Source organism: Anomaloglossus baeobatrachus, chromosome 5, assembly GCF_048569485.1.
Source record: "Anomaloglossus baeobatrachus isolate aAnoBae1 chromosome 5, aAnoBae1.hap1, whole genome shotgun sequence".
Classification (NCBI taxonomy): domain Eukaryota; kingdom Metazoa; phylum Chordata; class Amphibia; order Anura; family Aromobatidae; genus Anomaloglossus; species Anomaloglossus baeobatrachus.
Window position 1 is genome coordinate 202042599 of NC_134357.1, and position 18714 is coordinate 202061312.

The 18714-nt window shown below is 46.6% G+C and overlaps 1 protein-coding gene across 2 annotated transcripts in view; it reads left to right on the forward strand.

Moving 5' to 3' along the window:
* Window positions 1-15348: 15348 nt before the first annotated feature.
* Window positions 15349-18714, forward strand: part of LOC142311054 (dual specificity protein phosphatase 13A-like) — a 177878-nt gene continuing 174512 nt past the window's right edge. For both annotated transcript variants that reach the window (XM_075349098.1, XM_075349097.1), the window contains exons 1-2: window positions 15349-15559; window positions 16220-16437. In XM_075349098.1, the coding sequence (XP_075205213.1) occupies window positions 15441-15559; window positions 16220-16437 (337 nt within the window). In that variant the 5' untranslated portion in view covers window positions 15349-15440. The remainder of the gene's footprint in view (window positions 15560-16219; window positions 16438-18714) is intronic.

Here is an 18714-nt window from a genome sequence, read left to right on the forward strand (position 1 = left end):
CAGACGCTCCTATATATCGTGCGGTCGCATGAGCGATCGCACCCGCCCCCATTGGTTGTGCGTCATGGGCAATTCATTGCCCGTGGCGCACAATGTCGTTAACCCCCGTCACACATACTTACCTCCCTAACGATGTCGCTGTGGGCAGCAAACATCCTCTTCCTGAAGGGGGAGGGACGTTCGGCGTCACAGCGACGTCACACAGTGGCATACCAATAGAAGCGGAGGGGCGGAGATGAGCGGCCGGAAGACCCTGCCCACCTCCTTCCTTCCTCATTGCCGGCGGGACGCAGGTAAGCTGTTTTCGTCGTTCCCGGGGTGTCACTTGTAGCGATGTGTGCTGCCTCGGGAACGACGAACAACCAGCGCGCAGAAGGAGGAACGACATTATGAAAATGAACGACGTGTGAACGAGCAACGATAAGGTGAGTATTTTTGCTCGTTAACAGTCGTTCAGAGCTGTCACACGCTACGACATCTCTAACGATGCTGGATGTGGGTCACGAATTCCCTGATCCCGACGACATATCGTTAGATATATTGTAGCGTGTGACGGGGCCTAAAGACTGTGTGTTAGTTGCAGCAAACCACTATCTAGGTTCTGTAAGATATGAAGCCCCCCAAAACTATACAAGGTTGTTGCTAGGAAGGTACTGGCATTGAAGCAGAAGTTGTGACCCTGACAACAAGTATTAATAAAAATTGGGTAACACTAATGCGGGCGTCACACGAGACGATCTATCGTGCGATGTGTCGTCGGGGTCACGGTTTTTGTGACGCACATCCGGCATCGTTCACGACGTCGTCTCGTGTGACACCTACGTGCGACACCAAATTGGTTATAAATCGTGGATCGTGTACTCTTCGCTCATTTTTAAAAAATTGTTTAATCTTATTTGCGCAGGTTGTACATCGTTCCCGGGGCAGCACTTGTTGCTCCGTGTGACACCCCGGGAATGATGAACACAGCTTACCTGCGTCCCGCGGCACCCGCCAGCTATGCGGAAGAAAGGAAGTGGGCGGGATGTTTACGTCCCGCTCATCTCCGCCCCTCTGCTTCTATTGGCCGGCGGCTGTGTGACGTCGCTGTGACGCCGAACGCCCATCCCCCTTCAAGAAGAGGATGTTCGCCGCCCACAGCGAGGTCGCTTAGCAGGTAAGTACGTGTGACGGCGGTTTAACGACTTTGTGCGACACGGGCAGCGATTTGCCCATGACGCACAAACGACGGGGCGGGTACGATCGCTCGTGCAATCGCACGATAGATCGTACCATGTGAAGCCCGCATAAGACTGTGTGTTAGTTGGTCAAGCTACTAGGTAGGTTCTGTAAGATATGAAGCCCCCAAAACTATACAAGGTTGTTGCTTGGAAGTTACTGGCCTTGAAGCACAAATACTGACCCTGACAGCAAGTATTAATAAAATTGGGTAACACTGAGACTGTGTGTTAGTTGCAGCAAGCCACTAAGTAGATTCTGTAAGATATGAAGCCCCCCAAAATATGCTAGCTTGTTGCTAGAAAGGGTATGCACACCAGTGACTATGTAAGGGGAATACATGGAATAGCAGAAACTGCTGTGTGAATACTGACTTGAAAAATCCAATAGCTTTATGTAAGAGTGAAAATGTGAAAAATGGAATCTGCATTACTGCCATGAACATATGAATCAAGAGAAATTTAGCTACTGAATTGATCAATGCAATAGAGCCCCAACACTACACCAAAGTATTTCTCTACGTTGGGGTCCCTAGCTTGTGTGTGTCCTCTCATGCAGTTAAAAAACTTACCGTGTATGGGAAGCTGAGACCCAGGCTATTTATGCGTATTATATGGATTGGCAATAGGTGTGGTGGGGAGGGTTCACAAACGAAAAACTACTAACAATAACGAATAACGTTTGGAACACCATTCTAAGTCTGAACTGGGTGCAAAAAACCTAAAAAAACCTAAAAAAACCTAAAAAAACATCACTATGGGGAGATAAGGTATGCACACCAGTGACTATGTAAGGGGAATACATGGAATAGCAGAAACTGCTGTGTGAATACTGACTTGAAAAATCCAATAGCTTTATGTAAGAGTGAAAATGTGAAAAATGGAATCTGCATTACTGCCATGAACATATGAATCAAGAGAAATTTAGCTACTGAATTGATCAATGCAATAGAGCCCCAACACTACGCCAAAGTATTTCTCTACGTTGGGGTCCCTAGCTTGTGTGTGTTTTAACTGCATGAGAGGACACACACAAGCTAGGGACCCCAACGTAGAGAAATACTTTGGCGTAGTGTTGGGGCTCTATTGCATTGATCAATTCAGTAGCTAAATTTCTCTTGATTCATATGTTCATGGCAGTAATGCAGATTCCATTTTTCACATTTTCACTCTTACATAAAGCTATTGGATTTTTCAAGTCAGTATTCACACAGCAGTTTCTGCTATTCCATGTATTCCCCTTACATAGTCACTGGTGTGCATACCTTATCTCCCCATAGTGATGTTTTTTTAGGTTTTTTGCACCCAGTTCAGACTTAGAATGGTGTTCCAAACGTTATTCGTTATTGTTAGTAGTTTTTCGTTTGTGAACCCTCCCCACCACACCTATTGCCAATCCATATAATACGCATAAATAGCCTGGGTCTCAGCTTCCCATACACGGTAAGTTTTTTAACTGCATGAGAGGACACACACAAGCTAGGGACCCCAACGTAGAGAAATACTTTGGCGTAGTGTTGGGGCTCTATTGCATTGATCAATTCAGTAGCTAAATTTCTCTTGATTCATATGTTCATGGCATTAATGCAGATTCCATTTTTCACATTTTCACTCTTACATAAAGCTCCTGACTCCTTACGGTGCGGCAAGCACAAGGGGCTTAGGCAGGGATTGTACATTGAGCCTAGGCAGTACGGATAGTACTGCTCGCACCTACACTTGAGGTACACACTTCTCCCTCTATGAAGTTAATACAGGTTAGCATCCAGGGAACTCCGTGACCTATAACGGATTTCCTACCTGCATTCATACAGTGTGTGAATAATAACACACGTGTGACTATATATTTTACTTTACCTCTGTGAGGCAAAAGAGGTGCTAGTTAGTGGACTACGGTTGGGGTAACCATCCGTACACTTATAGTAGTTTCTGTGATTGGACAGGAACTACAAGTCCATCTCTAATATTATTTAGGCACTCGCCATAAGCCTATTAGCATTCCCTCATTTACGTTTATGCTAATTCGGTAGTCGCTGTGAGTTAACAGGGAGTACCGCAGTTGGTCCTAGTGCCGCTGTGAGGTAACAGCGACAAGTACCGCTTTTGTGGTACAGATTTCCCTATACCTTCTGCCATCACCAGCAGCAGGTTTCCTCTGCATGGTGGACCCTGACTGCCTGATAGCCTGCGTCTACCTTTTATTAGGCAGTTCCATAACATTACGACTGAGCCAAGGGTCTGACTGGTATGGCAGAATTCCAACACTTATGCGGGCGTCACATGAGACGATCTGTCGTGCGATATGTCGTTGGGGTCACGGTTTTCATGACGCACATCCGGCATCATTTGCGACGTCGTCCCGTGTGACACCTACAAGAGTCTGTAAATGATCGCAAATCGGTTACGAATCGCGAATCGTTTACAGGTCGCTCATTTTTAAAAAATTGTTTATTCTACTTTGCGCTGGTTGTTCATTGTACCCGGGGTAGCACACATCGCTCTGTGTGACACCCCGGGAACGATGAACACAGCTTACCTGCGTCCCGGCGGCAATGTGGAAGGAAGGAGGTGGACGGGATGTTTACGTCCCGCTCATCTCCGCCCCTCCGCTTCTATTGGCCGGCCGCTGTGTGACGTTGCTGTGACGCCGAACGTCCCTCCTTCTTCAGGAAGTTGACGTTCACCACCCACAGCGAGGTCGTCCGGGAGGTAAGTACATGTGACGGGGGTTTAACGACTTTGTGCGCCACGGGCAACTAATTGCCCGTGACGCACAAACGACGGGGGCGGATACGATCGCTCGTGCAATCGCATGATAGATCGTACCGTGTGACGCCCGCATTACAGCTCTACATATGTGATGCCCTGGACTAGCTAGGTAGAGCTAACGGGCCACCCTGGTCGTGACCTGCAACCGGTCGGTCTGGTGACCTACACCCGACATTGCGGGGAGAGGGGCTGGTTTGCCTTAGATGTGAAGCAGAGGGAAGGCCGCGGTGTCCAGATGCGGTCCCAGTCCCCTCCCCCACCGTACCGTCGGATGTCGAGTTGTAGGAAGCGTATGAGGAGGGCGACCTCAAATAAAGGCAGCGGTCCACCGTTGCAACCCAGTTGTCCCCGTTGGGACCATCAGCACCATGTTACCGTTTTAAGTTTTAATGAATGAACACTAATCATCCGACCTGATCATAACCTGATTTTCCAACAAGTTGATTTTACCGTCCGTAAAAGAAGAAAAGTCGTCCCCGTAGGGACTTTGTGTTCCACTAGCCCCTCCAGAGACAAGGCCGAGAACTTGCAGGCCAACCACGAACTTGTGGTCTTGTAAATAATTTGCTGGGCTGTGTGTGTGGGCAGAGGCAGATTGGAGGAAGGACCCGCAGCAGAGTAGGCTGGGGTCCGGCCACCACCAGGACCGGTGGCCATCCCCCCGGGGTCAGGGGTCCCCCTGGACGTGGGGTCCCCTGAAATGACAGCCGGGTGCGAGATACCGTACCCGTTCCCGCTTGGGTGATGTGAAACCGAGTTCCTGCTTCCGGACTGGGGAAGAGAGGTGCTGCCCATTTCTTAGGGGCAGCATCAAGGTGTAGGTTGCTTGGGTGGGGAAGCGGAGGAACATGAACCCGTCCACTATTATTAAAAATGTTTGAAATAGTAAAGTGCCGAGCCTCCCGTAAGGGAAGAATGAAAAAAAAAATATGCTTATGTTTAAATGTTTTCCATGTTAATTTATCTTTTGCAGAAAAATAAAGCTGGTGATGGACGGGCAGCCCGCGGACGGTCTGCATTTCACCAAGGGGGAATGTGACGCCCTGGACTAGACAGGTAGTCACAGACATGACACCACACACACACCCTCCCCTGGATAGTTAACACCAGTCAAACAAAACCCTTGTTGCCTCCCTCCAGGGTCTGATGTCCACACCAGGTGGGGCGGAGCCAGATGGTTGGCCCCACCCACCGAGGAGTTCACAGGCCTGGAGGTGGGAAAAGCAGACAGTTTTTGGAACAGTTTAAGTTTGGAGGTGAAAGTGAGAGGCCAGAAACTGCTAGTGTCTGGGTCGGAGCCCAGGCACTGTCAGCAAGGTTGGCAGATGGTGGTGGCCATCTGCAGGAGTTAGTGGACCTCTGCGGAACCGTAGGACTGGGGTCGGGCGGTGGCCCGCCGGTACCGAACCGGGGAGCGGAGTGAAGCTAAGCACAAAGGCAGGGCTATTGGACCCCGACTATGTTTGGAGCCGCCGACAACGGTCAAATCTGAAAGTGACCGGAACCCCAGGGGTTTCCTAACACCCAAGACCCAACAGAAGGCAACAGTCCACACCGTGAGGATACACAGCCACCGCCATAGGCTAGAGATCCAAGGGCCAGCGCCTGCGGGCAAAATGGGCTCCTTCGGTACCTATACGCCGGGGAGTGGACTACCGTTGGGAAACCATCGGAGTCAACACACTCTACACAGGTGCAGGGAAAGACAGCCACCATCAACCTGTCCGGGGAGAGGAAAGACACTGCAGCCGGCTGCGGGACCCGTCCATCCAGCCGTTTGGTTTACCAGAGACTCTGTGAATTTGTGCCTGAGTGAGTACCACAGTGCCATCCGGCACCGCGCCGCGCTGCCCCTGCAACCCTGCACCCCAGCCATCCTGCCTCCCCATACCACCACCGGGCCCCGGGATCACCAACCCCTACCCACGGAGGGGACAACATCCTAGCTGCTCCCTACCATCGCTCCCGGGACACCCGTCACCAGCAGCGGTGGTGCCCTTTATCACCACGACCCTTGGGTTGCGTCACAAACTATCTCCCAAAGCAAACCACCCCCTTTTCACTCGCTGCTCGAGTCCCCGGGTCCGGCCCACCGCTCGAGCCACCGAGCAGCAGCAGCAGCCGCGGACCCGAGCGTAGCGAGCGCGGCCCCTTCGCCCGTGACACATACAGCAGCTTGAGGCTAGGTTCAAGACTGTTGAGGATAAACCACAAGCTACTGTGGTGACACCGACTCATGACTTGCCCTGCCCAATAGGTACTCGGGCGATGCTAAGTCGTGTCGAGGCTTCGTGACTCAGTGCCAAATACACTTGGAAGTGAATGCCTCTCACTTTACTACTGAGAAGGCGAAAGTAGGCTTTATAATCTCATTACTCCAAGTTAAAGCCTTGGAATGGGCAACTCCCTTGTGGCAGCGTAATGATGTAGTGACTCAAACTGCCACGTCCTTTCTTAGGGCACTAAAGGCAATGTTCTTAGGGCCTCAAGTTACCCATGATGCGGCTCTGAAATGATTGGACCTGGTACAAGGGTCCTCGTCTACCAGTTTGTATGCCATCAGCTTTCGTACTCTGGCTTCTGAGTTAGATTGGCCAGAAAGGGTTCTGATACCCATTTTTTGGAGAGGTTTAGTGGGTTATGTGAAGGTTGCTCTTGCCACTAGAGAGGTCCTCTTACCTTGGAGGAACTCATTACAGTGGAACGAGAATTGACGTGCGTCATAAGGAGCGTAAGCTTAAACCCGTCCCTGACTTTTCGGCCTCTCAGGCATCTTCCTCTGCATCAGAGAACTTACCTACTCCTATGGAGCTAGGACGTACTTCTCCTATGTCCCGTAAGGCTACACCTCCTATCTGTTTTGTATGCCGTCATGTGGGACATTATGCCAATAGATGCCCTACTCATCAGGGAAACTCCCATGTCTAGTAACTATAAGAGGGGAGTTACTAGACACGTTCTCATCATCCTCTAAATGTTTCTTTCAAGGAAGCTATCTTTTTCCTCTACTGCCTTGCCAATTAAGACTTTTGTGGACTCTGGGGCAGATGGGAATTTTGTTTCTTCTGCTTTTGTCACGAAACACAATATTCCTTCTATTATTTTAGCAAGTCCTATTCCGGTGCGGGTCGCCAATGGGACTGTGTTATCAGAGTCAATCACGTTGAGCACTATTCCCTTACAACTTTCCTTGCCTCACGATCATCTAGAGGAGATTTATTTTCTAATTTTACCTGAGGGTATAGATGACATACTCTTAAGCGGGCTTTACAAGCTACAATATTGCTAGCAATTGCTAGCGATATCGTACGCAAAAGCACCCACCCCTGTCGTGCATGCGATCTCGTGTGATTATCACTACAGCAGCGTCACACGCACTTACCTGGTTGGCGGCGTCGCTGTGACCGGCGAACAATCCCTCCTTCAAGGGGGAGGGACGTTCGGCATCACAGCAACGTCACCGCGACGTCACTAAGCGGCCGGCCAATCAAAGCAAAGGGGCGGAGATGAGTGGGATGTAACATCCCGCCCACCTCCTTCCTTCAGCATTGCGGCCGGCGGCAGGTAAGAAGACGTTCCTCACTTCTGCGGTGTCACACACAGCGATGTGTGCTGCCGCAGAAGCAACGAACAACATCGATAATCAACCATTACCTATTTTTGGTTTTGGGATGACCTCTCCATGGTGAACGATTTTCACCATTTTTGAGGTCGCTTAAGGTCGCTGGTAAATGTCACACGCTACGATATCGTTAATGACGCCGAATGTGTGTCACTAACAACGTGACCCCGACGATAAAACATTAACGATATCGTAGTGTGTAAAGCCCCCTTTAGGCCTACCGTGGCTTCGCACTCATGCTCCTTTAATAGATTGGGAGTCTGACAGTATCATAAAATGGGGTTCTAAGTGTCATTCTCACTGTCTTTCTGTTGCACCCAAGACAGTTGCTTCTACCACGATCCCTGATCTGTCTCCTTTACCGACTCCTTATCTAGACTTTGCTGACGTCTTTTCGAAACAGGGCACAGTAAAGCTTCCTCCACATAGGCCCTATGATTGCACCATTGATCTCATCCCAGGTTCTGTACCACCTAGAGGCAGAGTTCATCCTTTGTCCATACCCGTGACTGAAGCGATGGCCGCCTACATCAAAGAAAGTTTGAAGAAGGGCTTTATTCGCAAGTCCGTCTCTCCTGCTGGGGCTGGGGGATTTGCGTCCTTGCATTGATTACAGGGGACTCAATGCTATTACCATTGAAAATAAGTACCCTTTACCCCTTATATCTGAGCTGTTTATAGGCTACATGAGGCTAGTGTTTTAACAAAGTTGGACCTGCAGGGAGCTTATAACAAGGTGCATATCCAAGAGGGTGACGAATGGAAGACCGCATTTAACACCAGAGACGGTCACTATGAATACTTGGTCATGCCTCTCGGGTCATGTAATGCTCCAGCAGTTTTTCAAGACTTTGTAAATGACGTATTTAGAGATCTGTTATTGTCATCAGTTGTGGTCTATTTGGATGTTATCTGATTCCTCTCTCGTCTAAGGGAGCACTCGCTGTTTGCCAAGCTCGAGAAATGCGTCTTTGAGCAGGCGTCCCTACCCTTTTTGGGCTATATTGTTTCTCATGAGGGCTTGGCAATGGATCCTGCTAAATTATCAGCGGTACTGGAGTGGTCTGAACCACGTTCTCTAAAAGCCGTGCAACGATTCCTAGGATTCATCAATTACTACCGGCAGTTTATTCCACATTTCTCCACCCTGGTAGCTCCATTACTGGCTTTGACCAAGAAAGGAGCTAATCCTAAGGCTTGGTCTGCAGATACTACTCAGGCTTTTGAGGCAGTTACGATGCATTTTTCCACTGCGCCAGTTCTCCAGAGACCTGATGAGAACAGGCCCTTTATTATGGAGGTGGATGCGTCCTCTGTGGGAGCCGGAGCGGTATTAAACCAGAAGGATAGCAACGGCAGAAAGAGACCGTGTTTCTTCCTTGCCGAGACCTTCTCCCCCGCTGAAAGAAATTACACCATTGGTGATAGCGAGCTACTGGCTATGAGGTTGGCGTTAGAGGAGTGGCGTCATTTGCTTGAGGGGGCTAGGCACCTATTTCAGGTTTACACTGACCATAAGAATCTTACATACCTTCAGACTGCACAGGGTCTGAATCCCCGTCAGGCACGCTGGGCCTTGTTTTTCTCCCGTTTTAATTTCTCAGTACACTACCTGTCTGGGAATAAGAATAACAAGGCATACGCTCTCTCCCGGTCCATGGAGTCTACTCAAGAGGAGAACGAAGCGCCTCGCCTCATCCTTCCATCTCTGGCTTTTCATACGCTCTCCCCTTTGACTCTAGACCAGATACCTCTGGATCGGCAGAATGACATTCTGTCCTGGGCCTACACATCTAAGTTAGGTGGGCATTTTGGTGTAAGACGTACGCAAGAATTGCTTGAGAAGTGGTATTGGTGGCCACAGTTGGCTAACCATGTCAGGAGATACGTTCGCTCCTGTTTCTCTTGTGCACGCAACCGTCCCTCACGACAGACACCTGCTGGTCTCTTACATACTTTGCCTGTGCCTGACAGACCTTGGGAGGTTGTAGGTATGGATTTCATAGGGGATCTTCCCTGTTCACAAGGTCATTGGTTTGTCTGGGTTCTTACTGACCATTTTTCCCAGATGGTTCATTTGGTTCCTTTGCGGAAGATTCCGTCCTCGAGGATGTTGGCCAAACTGTTCATTAAACACGTCTTCAGACTGCATGGGATGCTTGACCGTATCGTTTGTGATAGGAGTCCACATTTCGCTTCCCAGTTCTGGAGTGATCTCTGCAATCTATTACAAATAGAATTGAACATCTCCTCAGCCTACCATCCGGAGACCAATGGACTGGTCGAACGAACTAACCAGACTATGATCACCTATCTTCGACACTTCGTGTCAGAGAACCATGATGACTGATCCTCGCTTTTTCCTTGGGCAGAGTTTGCCCTTAACAACTCTGTGGAAGAAGCAATGGGGCAGACGCCTTTTGTCCTCAATAACGGACAACATCCTTGGGTTCCGGTACCGTTTACTATCTCCTCTCATTCGCCCCAAGTGACCGACTGGGCAACCGATGCCAGAGAGGTTTGGGATTGAGCCCAATTTGCTATCCAAACAGCCAAAGACCGCATGACATAGTGGCTGATCGATTCTGTCACCCAGCTCCTATATGTTCTCCAGGGGATTTTGTGTGGCTCTCCGCAAAGAATGTGAGACTAAGAATGGAGTCTTCCAAATTTGCTCCACGCTTCTTGGGTCCCTATGAGGTACTCAGACAGGTGAATCCTGTAGTGTATCAACTGAAGGTGCCGTCGCATCTACGGATCCATGATAAGTTCAATGTCTCAATGCTGAAGCCAGCGATTTTTCGTCATGCCAGAGGAGAACGTTCCCCTTCCTCTGAGTCGTCCCAGACCAGCTATCCTGTCCGAGCAATTGTGAGTACTAAGCTGGTCCGAGGGCGTAGGTATTTTTTGGTCAACTGGGAGGGTTATGGTCCGGAACATTGCCCTTTAGAGCCTGCGGAGGCCATTGATGCTTCTGATTTGGTCGCCGCTTATCTGCCGCCGGAAGAGGGGTCTTAGAGAGGGGGGTACTGTTACGGGTCATGGGTCTGCGGGTCCGCGTTCTCCTTCTTCTCCCTCTGGTTCTCTGCCACGGCATTCTACCCGCCTGCGAACTTCCTAGCTGCTGAGGCTAAGTCCTGAAATGGGGCTTCTGCGCATGCACGAGTAGACAAGCTGCTTTCTGCACTAAGTCAGCTTTTGCTCGTTTTGAGAATGCTCACCACGTGGCAGCCGTTGATTGGCCGCGAGTGATGTCACCGATGATGCAGGATCACATGACTGTGATGCACTGGTTGCTAATTGGCCGTGGATGACGTCATCGCTGACATTCTCGATTCCTATTGGCTGAGAGTCGATTGAGCCCAGAGCGCCTCCATCTTGTAGGAGGTGCTTTGTCTATATAGGATCCTGCAGCACTCTGCTCGGCGCTCAGTCGTTCTTGGTGCATGCATGGGGTTGCCGCCTCATGTGTGACCTCTCCTACTAGCTAGCCTATACTTACAGTCACAAGCCAGTGAGCACCCGCTGGTTAAGCGCTCCTTACCTACTAGTGCACCGCTAGTGCCCGCTTTCTTGCACCTTAGTGGAACCGGGCTTAGGCAGGGATCTCACTCACTGTGCTTTCAAGTGACTCACTGGTTCTTCTGTGCGGCTAGCATAGAGCGCTCCCTGACTCCTTACGGTGCAGCAAGCACAAGGGGCTTAGGCAGGGATTGTACATTAAGCCTAGGCAGTACGGATAGTACTGCTCGCACCTACACTTGAGGTACACACTTCTCCCTCTATGAAGTTAATAGAGGTTAGCATCCAGGGAACTCCATGACCTGTAACGGATTTCCTATCTGCGTTCATACAGTGTGTGAATATTAACATACGTGTGACTATATATATTACTCTACCTCTGTGAGGCAACAGAGGTGCTAGTTAGTGGACTATGGTTGGGGTAACCATCCGTACACTTATAGTACTTTCTGTGATTGGAGATGAACTGCAAGTCCATCTCTAATATTATTTAGACACTCGCCATAAGCCTATTAGCATTCCCTCATTTACGTTTATGCTAATTCGGTAGTCGCTGTGAGTTAACAGGGAGTACCGCAGTTGGTCCTAGTGCCGCTGTGAGGTAACAGCGACAAGTACCGCTTTTGTGGTACAGATTTCCCTATACCTTCTGCTATCAGCAGCAGGTTTCCTCTGCACGGTGGACCCTGACTGCCTGATAGCATGCGTCCACCTTTTACTAGGCAGTTCCGTAACACGCTCATCCCTAATTATTATAGATCTTTGTTTGGTCCCCCCCCCTTTTTTGGTTGTTTTTTTTTCATTTGGACATAGTAGGGGCCCATAGGAACCCCCTTCCACTTGCATCCCGCTCTACAACTGTGTGCACATTATATTGTTCTACTTGTATTCGGTACTATTCGCTATTCACAGAATAGTATGGTATTCAGGCTATTCATTATATATCGAATAATGGTGTATTCGCTTTGCTATATTCAGATGTCCCGCCCAGCATGTTTGGCGCCTGATTTGCTGCCACGAAACATATTGGGCTTTTTAACCAAACACAGAAATGCTGCAGCCATCTTGGCTGTGGCATTACTGTGATTGGCTGGCCGCTGTCATTTTGTGTCCCCATTAACTTTCATCACTTTTCTATCCATGTCAGCTTTTTCCTGAGGCCCCCCACACCTCTCTGTTGGACCCAGCAGAAAATTACTCAAATTTCCCATTGACTTGCATTGTACACGCTATTCGGAACAAATACACAAATATTACAAAGTACTCATTGAGTATAGCGAATACGAATATTACAGTACTCACTCATCTCTAGTCACTGGAGTTGAACTTAGGAGAGTTTACTTGTGGTCACAGATGGGGTACTGTGGGAACCTCCAGCTGTGACAACATGTAAACTCAATGACATCACCACTCACAGTTTAGTCTGTCTACCTGAAGTCGCTGCAAGTGGTTATGTTCACAAATATGCCAGCACGCTGTGACTTCAGTATGTAGCAGAGCCAGGATTGTCATGGGGTATCAGTGTGGATTACATTGGATCGGATAATAGGGATTAATAAATTGGAGAAAGAGGGTGGTTTTTTTTAAATAAAGGATTTTTTGTGTGTTTTGAGTTTATTTCTTTTGACATACAGGGTTAGTAATCAGGAGGTCTAATATACCCTACTTATTACTAATCCAAGGCTTGGTGGCCACTGTGATTTTTGACAAACCACAGTTGTCATTAACCACTTATATTACCCTGAATGCCGCTGCACCAGGGCAATTGGGATGAGCTGGGTAAAAGGCGGAATTGCCGCATCTAATGGATTACCATGAGCCTACCCAGCCTGAGGATACCAGCCCCCAGCTCTTGGCTTTATCTTGGCTGAACATCAAAATGGGGGGGGGAAATGTTGTTTTTTAAAATAATTTAACTAATTAAAAATGTTAAAAAATCTGCATGGAGTCCCTCGTATTTTGATACACAGCCAAGATAACGCGCACGGCTAGGGCCTGCAGCCTGAAGCTGTCTACTTTATCTATGCTGGGTATCAATATACCAGGAACCCTAGATCATTTTTTTATCGAATTAATTTATTTATTTTTACACTCCATTAGGGGACCCAGACAGCCTCTGTTAGGGCAGCCAATCAGAGACATCGGCATGCTGGCAGCCTGACTGCAACTAATTACAGATGCTGTCACAGACGGTGGGCAAGGGAAGCTGTGGTTATGCATGAAATTTAATGAGCAGACCCAGAAGCAGTGCCAGATGCACACGCAGAGACTGATAAGTATGTCCTGCTTTAACCATTTTGTTGTATTGGAATAGTATAAACAATACTTTGTATAATAAAGTTAATAGGGTGTTCTCAAGCTCTTAGATTGCATTAATGAATTAGACAGCAAGTAAATAAAAAAGTTTGCAATTGATTTGCTTTTTCTACCTGCTGTTATTTTCCTGCAATGAGAGAGGAAGTAAGAAGACTGTAAGGAGACAGCATATCTCTGAGCTGCTCAAGAGACAACTTGAGAATAGCCCTTTAACCCCTTTACGACCTAGGAAGTATATATGTCCAAGGTCGCCTCCCTCCCTTTGATGTGGGCACTTGCACTGAGACAACATCTTTCCCCGCACATGTCTGCTGATCTGATCAGCAGATCTCTGATACACCTGCACCTGTTAACCTCTTAGGGTGGCTTTGCACGCTGCGATCTCGCTAGCGAGATCGCTAGCGTGCGTACCTGCCCCATCGTTTGTGCAACACAGGCAAATCGTACTTACCTGCCTAGCGATGTTGCTGTGACCGGCGAACCGCCTCCTTTCTAAGGGGGCGGTTCGTTCGGCGTCACAGCGACATCACTAAGCGGCCGCCCAATCAAAGCGGAGGGGCGGAGATGAGCGGCACGAACATCCTGCCCACCTCCTTCCTTCCTCATTGCTGGTGGGATGCAGGTAAGGAGAGGTTCCTCGTTCCTTCGGTGTCACACGTAGCGATGTGTGCTGCCGCAGGAAAGACGAACTACATCGTCCAAGCAGCAGCAACGATAATTGGGAAGAGGGGGTGATGTCACCGATGAGCGATTTTGAACGTTTTTGCGATGATTCAAAATCGATAATAGCTGTCACACACAACGACATCGCTAAAGCGGCCACATGTGCGTCACAAATTCCATGACCCCAACGAGATCGCTTTAGCGATCTCGTAGCGTGTAAAGCCACCTTTAGATTGCACTGTCAATCTCTGAATTTTTTTCACCACTTAGATAAAAGTAAAACTATAAATGCTTGGTAAATTCAAACTCATACTGACCTGGGAAATCATATTGCTAGGTCAGTTTTACCATATAGTGAATATGGTAAATAAAAAACTCAAAAAACAAGTGGGCAATTGCACTTTTTTTTTGCAATTTTTACCGCATTTGAAATTTTTTCCCATTTTACAGTACAATATGGGCAGAATAAATGTTGTCATTCAAAAGTATAACTCATCCCGCAAACCCTCATATGTCTATATTGATGGAAAAATAAAAACTGTATGACCCTTGGAAGAAGGGGAAGAAAAAAATAAAATAAAAAACAGAAAATTGTTGGGTGGTGAAGAGGTTAATATACAATTTAATATAATATTCTTAATTATATGTTATTTAATATTTAATAATAATATTGTATTATATTATTTTGCTATTTCCATTGAAAATACAATAAATACGTAATTAAAGAAACAAACAAAAATAATTATGAAGTGAAATGTAATTGTCTTCATGTTTTTCAGGTTTATTAGGGTTTCACCTTTTCGAATTGACCCTATTTGAAGCACACTCTCAGCTGTAACAGAGATTTATGTTTGTATGGGTCTTCATTCCCTTGAAAAAAACTATTTTTATAAAGTTTTTCTTCTTTCCAGTATATCAGAATATATGCTTGCATAAAATTAGAAACCCATTAAAAGTACCTTAAGACAGAAAATATTATAAACATGTTTTACAATTAAGTTTGGTTTTTAAAATAAAATTTGTATATTTTTTTCTATTTTAGAAGGTCATTGTGCTAGACACTAAGTAGTAAAAGACACATTGTTTCAGCTCTTTCCCTCTATAATACAATAAATTAATTGTAATACTAGAATTCTATTTACAATCTAGAGACAATTAGTCTCTGTCTCAACCTCCCCAACCCCCTATAACACATCAGCAGCATTTAATGTCAGCCAGTCAGCTGTTGCTTGACATCAAGTGTCATTTCAGAAACACAGTCTGATATATGCGACACAACTGTCACGGCCAGGAATCTCCTTTCACTGTTCCTGTTTTACTGGGACTTCAAAATGAGAAAGTTATGCAGGGACCCCCCTCCTGTGAATGAGCTGGAAGCACTTCTAGAAAACTACAAAGGGGGTACACGCCACGTGGATGAAGTCATCCCAAACCTCTACCTAGGGGATGTGTAAGTTGCATTTTTTGTAGCAATAAATGATGTAATGATGTGTCTCATCTAAATAATTCAAGGCGATTGCTAGTAATGCCATTGCACTCCAATCACAACATCTAACAAAGGCCTGAACAATGTTCTGCATTATTTGTCGTAAATGGCTTAAATCGGTTACTGTTTTGACCGGCACGTTTAACACTAAGTGAGATCTCCATAGACTATTACTTTTATTTTTATTTGGATCTAGGGGACTTTTATGTAAACCAACATTTGTGACATGTATAAAGGTGCTAAACGATTGTGTAGAAATATACTGTAGAAGCACTGATTGCTAATTTACTGCTCATTTAATAGTCGGTTTAGACAGGCAGACAGCGCTTTAGATGCTTAGAGAATGATCAGTAATAGATCCAGTAAGCATTAGTGGCCAATATTCTTGGCAGCGCTGGTTGTGTTTAATCAGAGCAATGCGCTGCCGAGAACCATAATCTTTTGTGCTGCACAAACGACCATTTTAAATGATAAATAAGTGTTTTGCTTGTTCATTAGGTAATAGGCATTACTAGACATTCTTGATTTATTATAATTTGTTAGTGTAAATGACCTTTAGAAAAGTGCTGAAACTCAAAATACTGTATATCTACAACTTAATTTTCTGATCTGAACCCGTAATAGTGTGATTGCCAATGACAAGAAGAAGCTAAAGAAGATGGGTATTACCCACATCCTAAATGCAGCACATGATTCATGGGAATGCACAGGAAATGGCATTGACTATGGCCCTGACATCCAGTACTATGGCATTACTGCAGAAGATTGCCCAGAATTTAATATAAGTGTATATTTTCGTCAAGGTGCGCAGTTTATTCATCAAGCACTTAATACATCCACTGGTAAGTATATCAAAACATTTCAATGAAAAAGCTTAGAAGTCTGAAAATCTGTAGCCTCTGTTGAAAAATGTGTTCACATTTGTCCTATTGTATATCTTATTGATAAGGAGGAATCCAGATCTGTGACAAACTCTCTACATTTCATTAGGGTTCAGTCACACATTGTACATTCATACAAAGAAGATTTTAGTCTCAATAATAAGGTATGTATTCCTTGTGCCTCACTGCATTTATATTGAAGATAGCCCAGGAAAAGATTGCTAGTCCTGGCTGCAACAGAAGTAACTTCATCTCTAAATTATACTGTGTATGATGTAGCAGATAGATATATGGAAGCTAAGTCAGATGAGAGCATGAATCATTTATCTTGAGGATATGTCTATGGGAAAACCTCTAATTTTAAAACTTACAAGACAAAGCAACATGAAAATATCACGCAGGATAGCAAAGCTCGTACAAGGATTTTGCTTATCTTGGCTTCCTCTATAGCATAAGAATTCATCATAATAGGAAATGAGCGGACTTTTAAAATTTTAATTTTATGGCTTCTCTGAACTTTGCGGCACATACATTTGTGCAAGTCTCAATATTAAAAAGTTTGTAATTGCTCCGAAAATTTGAATGAGCGAGAGCCCATGTGAAAGGGTAACTCCGATAATGTTACAGCTGGTTTGCCAATGTAAAATGGTAACTCTGCCAATGTTAAAGAGGAATCTGATATTAATTACTAATGGCAGCTTTGACTATTATTAACTATTATTAAATACTAAATGACACCTTAAAGGGAACCTGTCAGGTCCAATATGCACCCAGTACCACGAGCAGTTCTAGGTACATATTGCTAATCCCTGCCTAACCATCCCTGTATACACTAGCATAGATAAAGGGATGTTTATAAAAAGTATTTCTAAAGATCTTTTATAGTATGCTAACGAGGGCAGGGAGTAGACCCCTGGATGTTAGTTCCCCTGGCTAGTCATCTCCATTAGCATGTTAGTACTGTTACGGAACTGCCTAATAAAAGGTGGACACAGGCTATCAGGCAGTTAGGGTCTACCATGCAGAGCAAACCTGCTGCTGGTGATAACAGAAGGTTGGGGGAAACTGTACCACAAAAGCGGTACTTGTCGCTGTTACCTCACAGCGGCACTAGGACCAACTGCGGTACTCCCTGTTAACTCACAGCGACTACCGAATTAGCATAAACGTAAATAAGGGAATGCTAGGAATCCTGTCCAATCAAAGAAACTACAAAAGTGTACAGATGGTTACCCCAACCGTAGTCCACTAACAAACTCCTCTGTTGCCTCACAGAGGTAAAGTATTATATATATAGTACGAAGGTAGGAAATCCATTACAGGTCACGGAGATCCCCAACGCTAACCTCTATTAACTCATAAATGGTATGTACCAAAGGTGCAGGTGTGAACAGTACTAGCCGTACTGTCTAGGCTCAATGTATAAATCCCTGCCTAAACCCCTTGTGCTTACCGCACTGTAGGGAGCGAGGGAGCTCTCTATGCTAGCCACAGAGAGTCACCTGAGAGCACAGTGAACGAGTTCCCTGCCTAAGCCCGGTTCCACTAAGGAGCGAGGAAGCGAGCACTAGCAGTGCACTAGTAGGTAAGGAGCACTTAACCAGCGGGTGTTCACTGGCTTGTGACTGTAAGTATAGGCTAGCTAATAGGAGAGGTCACACATGAGGCAGCTTCCCAATGCATGCACCTAGAATGACTGAGCGCCAAACAGCATGCTGCAGGGTTCTTTATAGATAAAGCACCTCCCACAAGATGGAGGTGCCCAGCAGCCAATCGGCTCTCGGCTAATGAGATTCGAGAACGTCAGTGGTGACGTCACCCGTGGCCAATCATAAAGCAGAGCATCACAGTCACGTGATCCCGCATCATCGATGACGTCACCCACGGCCAATCAGCAAGCAGTGCATCACAGTCATGTGATCCCGCATCACCGATGACGTCACCCGTGGCCAATCAACGGCTGCCACGTGGTGGGCATGCTTAGAATGAGCCAAAGCTGACTTAGTGCAGAAAGCAGCTTGTCCACCTACTCACGCATGCGCAGAAGCCCCATTTCAGGACTTAGCTTCAGCCGCTAACGATTTCTCAGTGGGTAGAACGCCATGGCAGAGCACCAGAGGGAGAAGGAGGACGCGGGCCAGCAGATCCATGACCCGTAACAGTACTCCCTTTGGGTGTGCTAACATACTAATGAATGCACAGCATCAGAGGATGATCTCACTCACCTCTCCGCTGCCA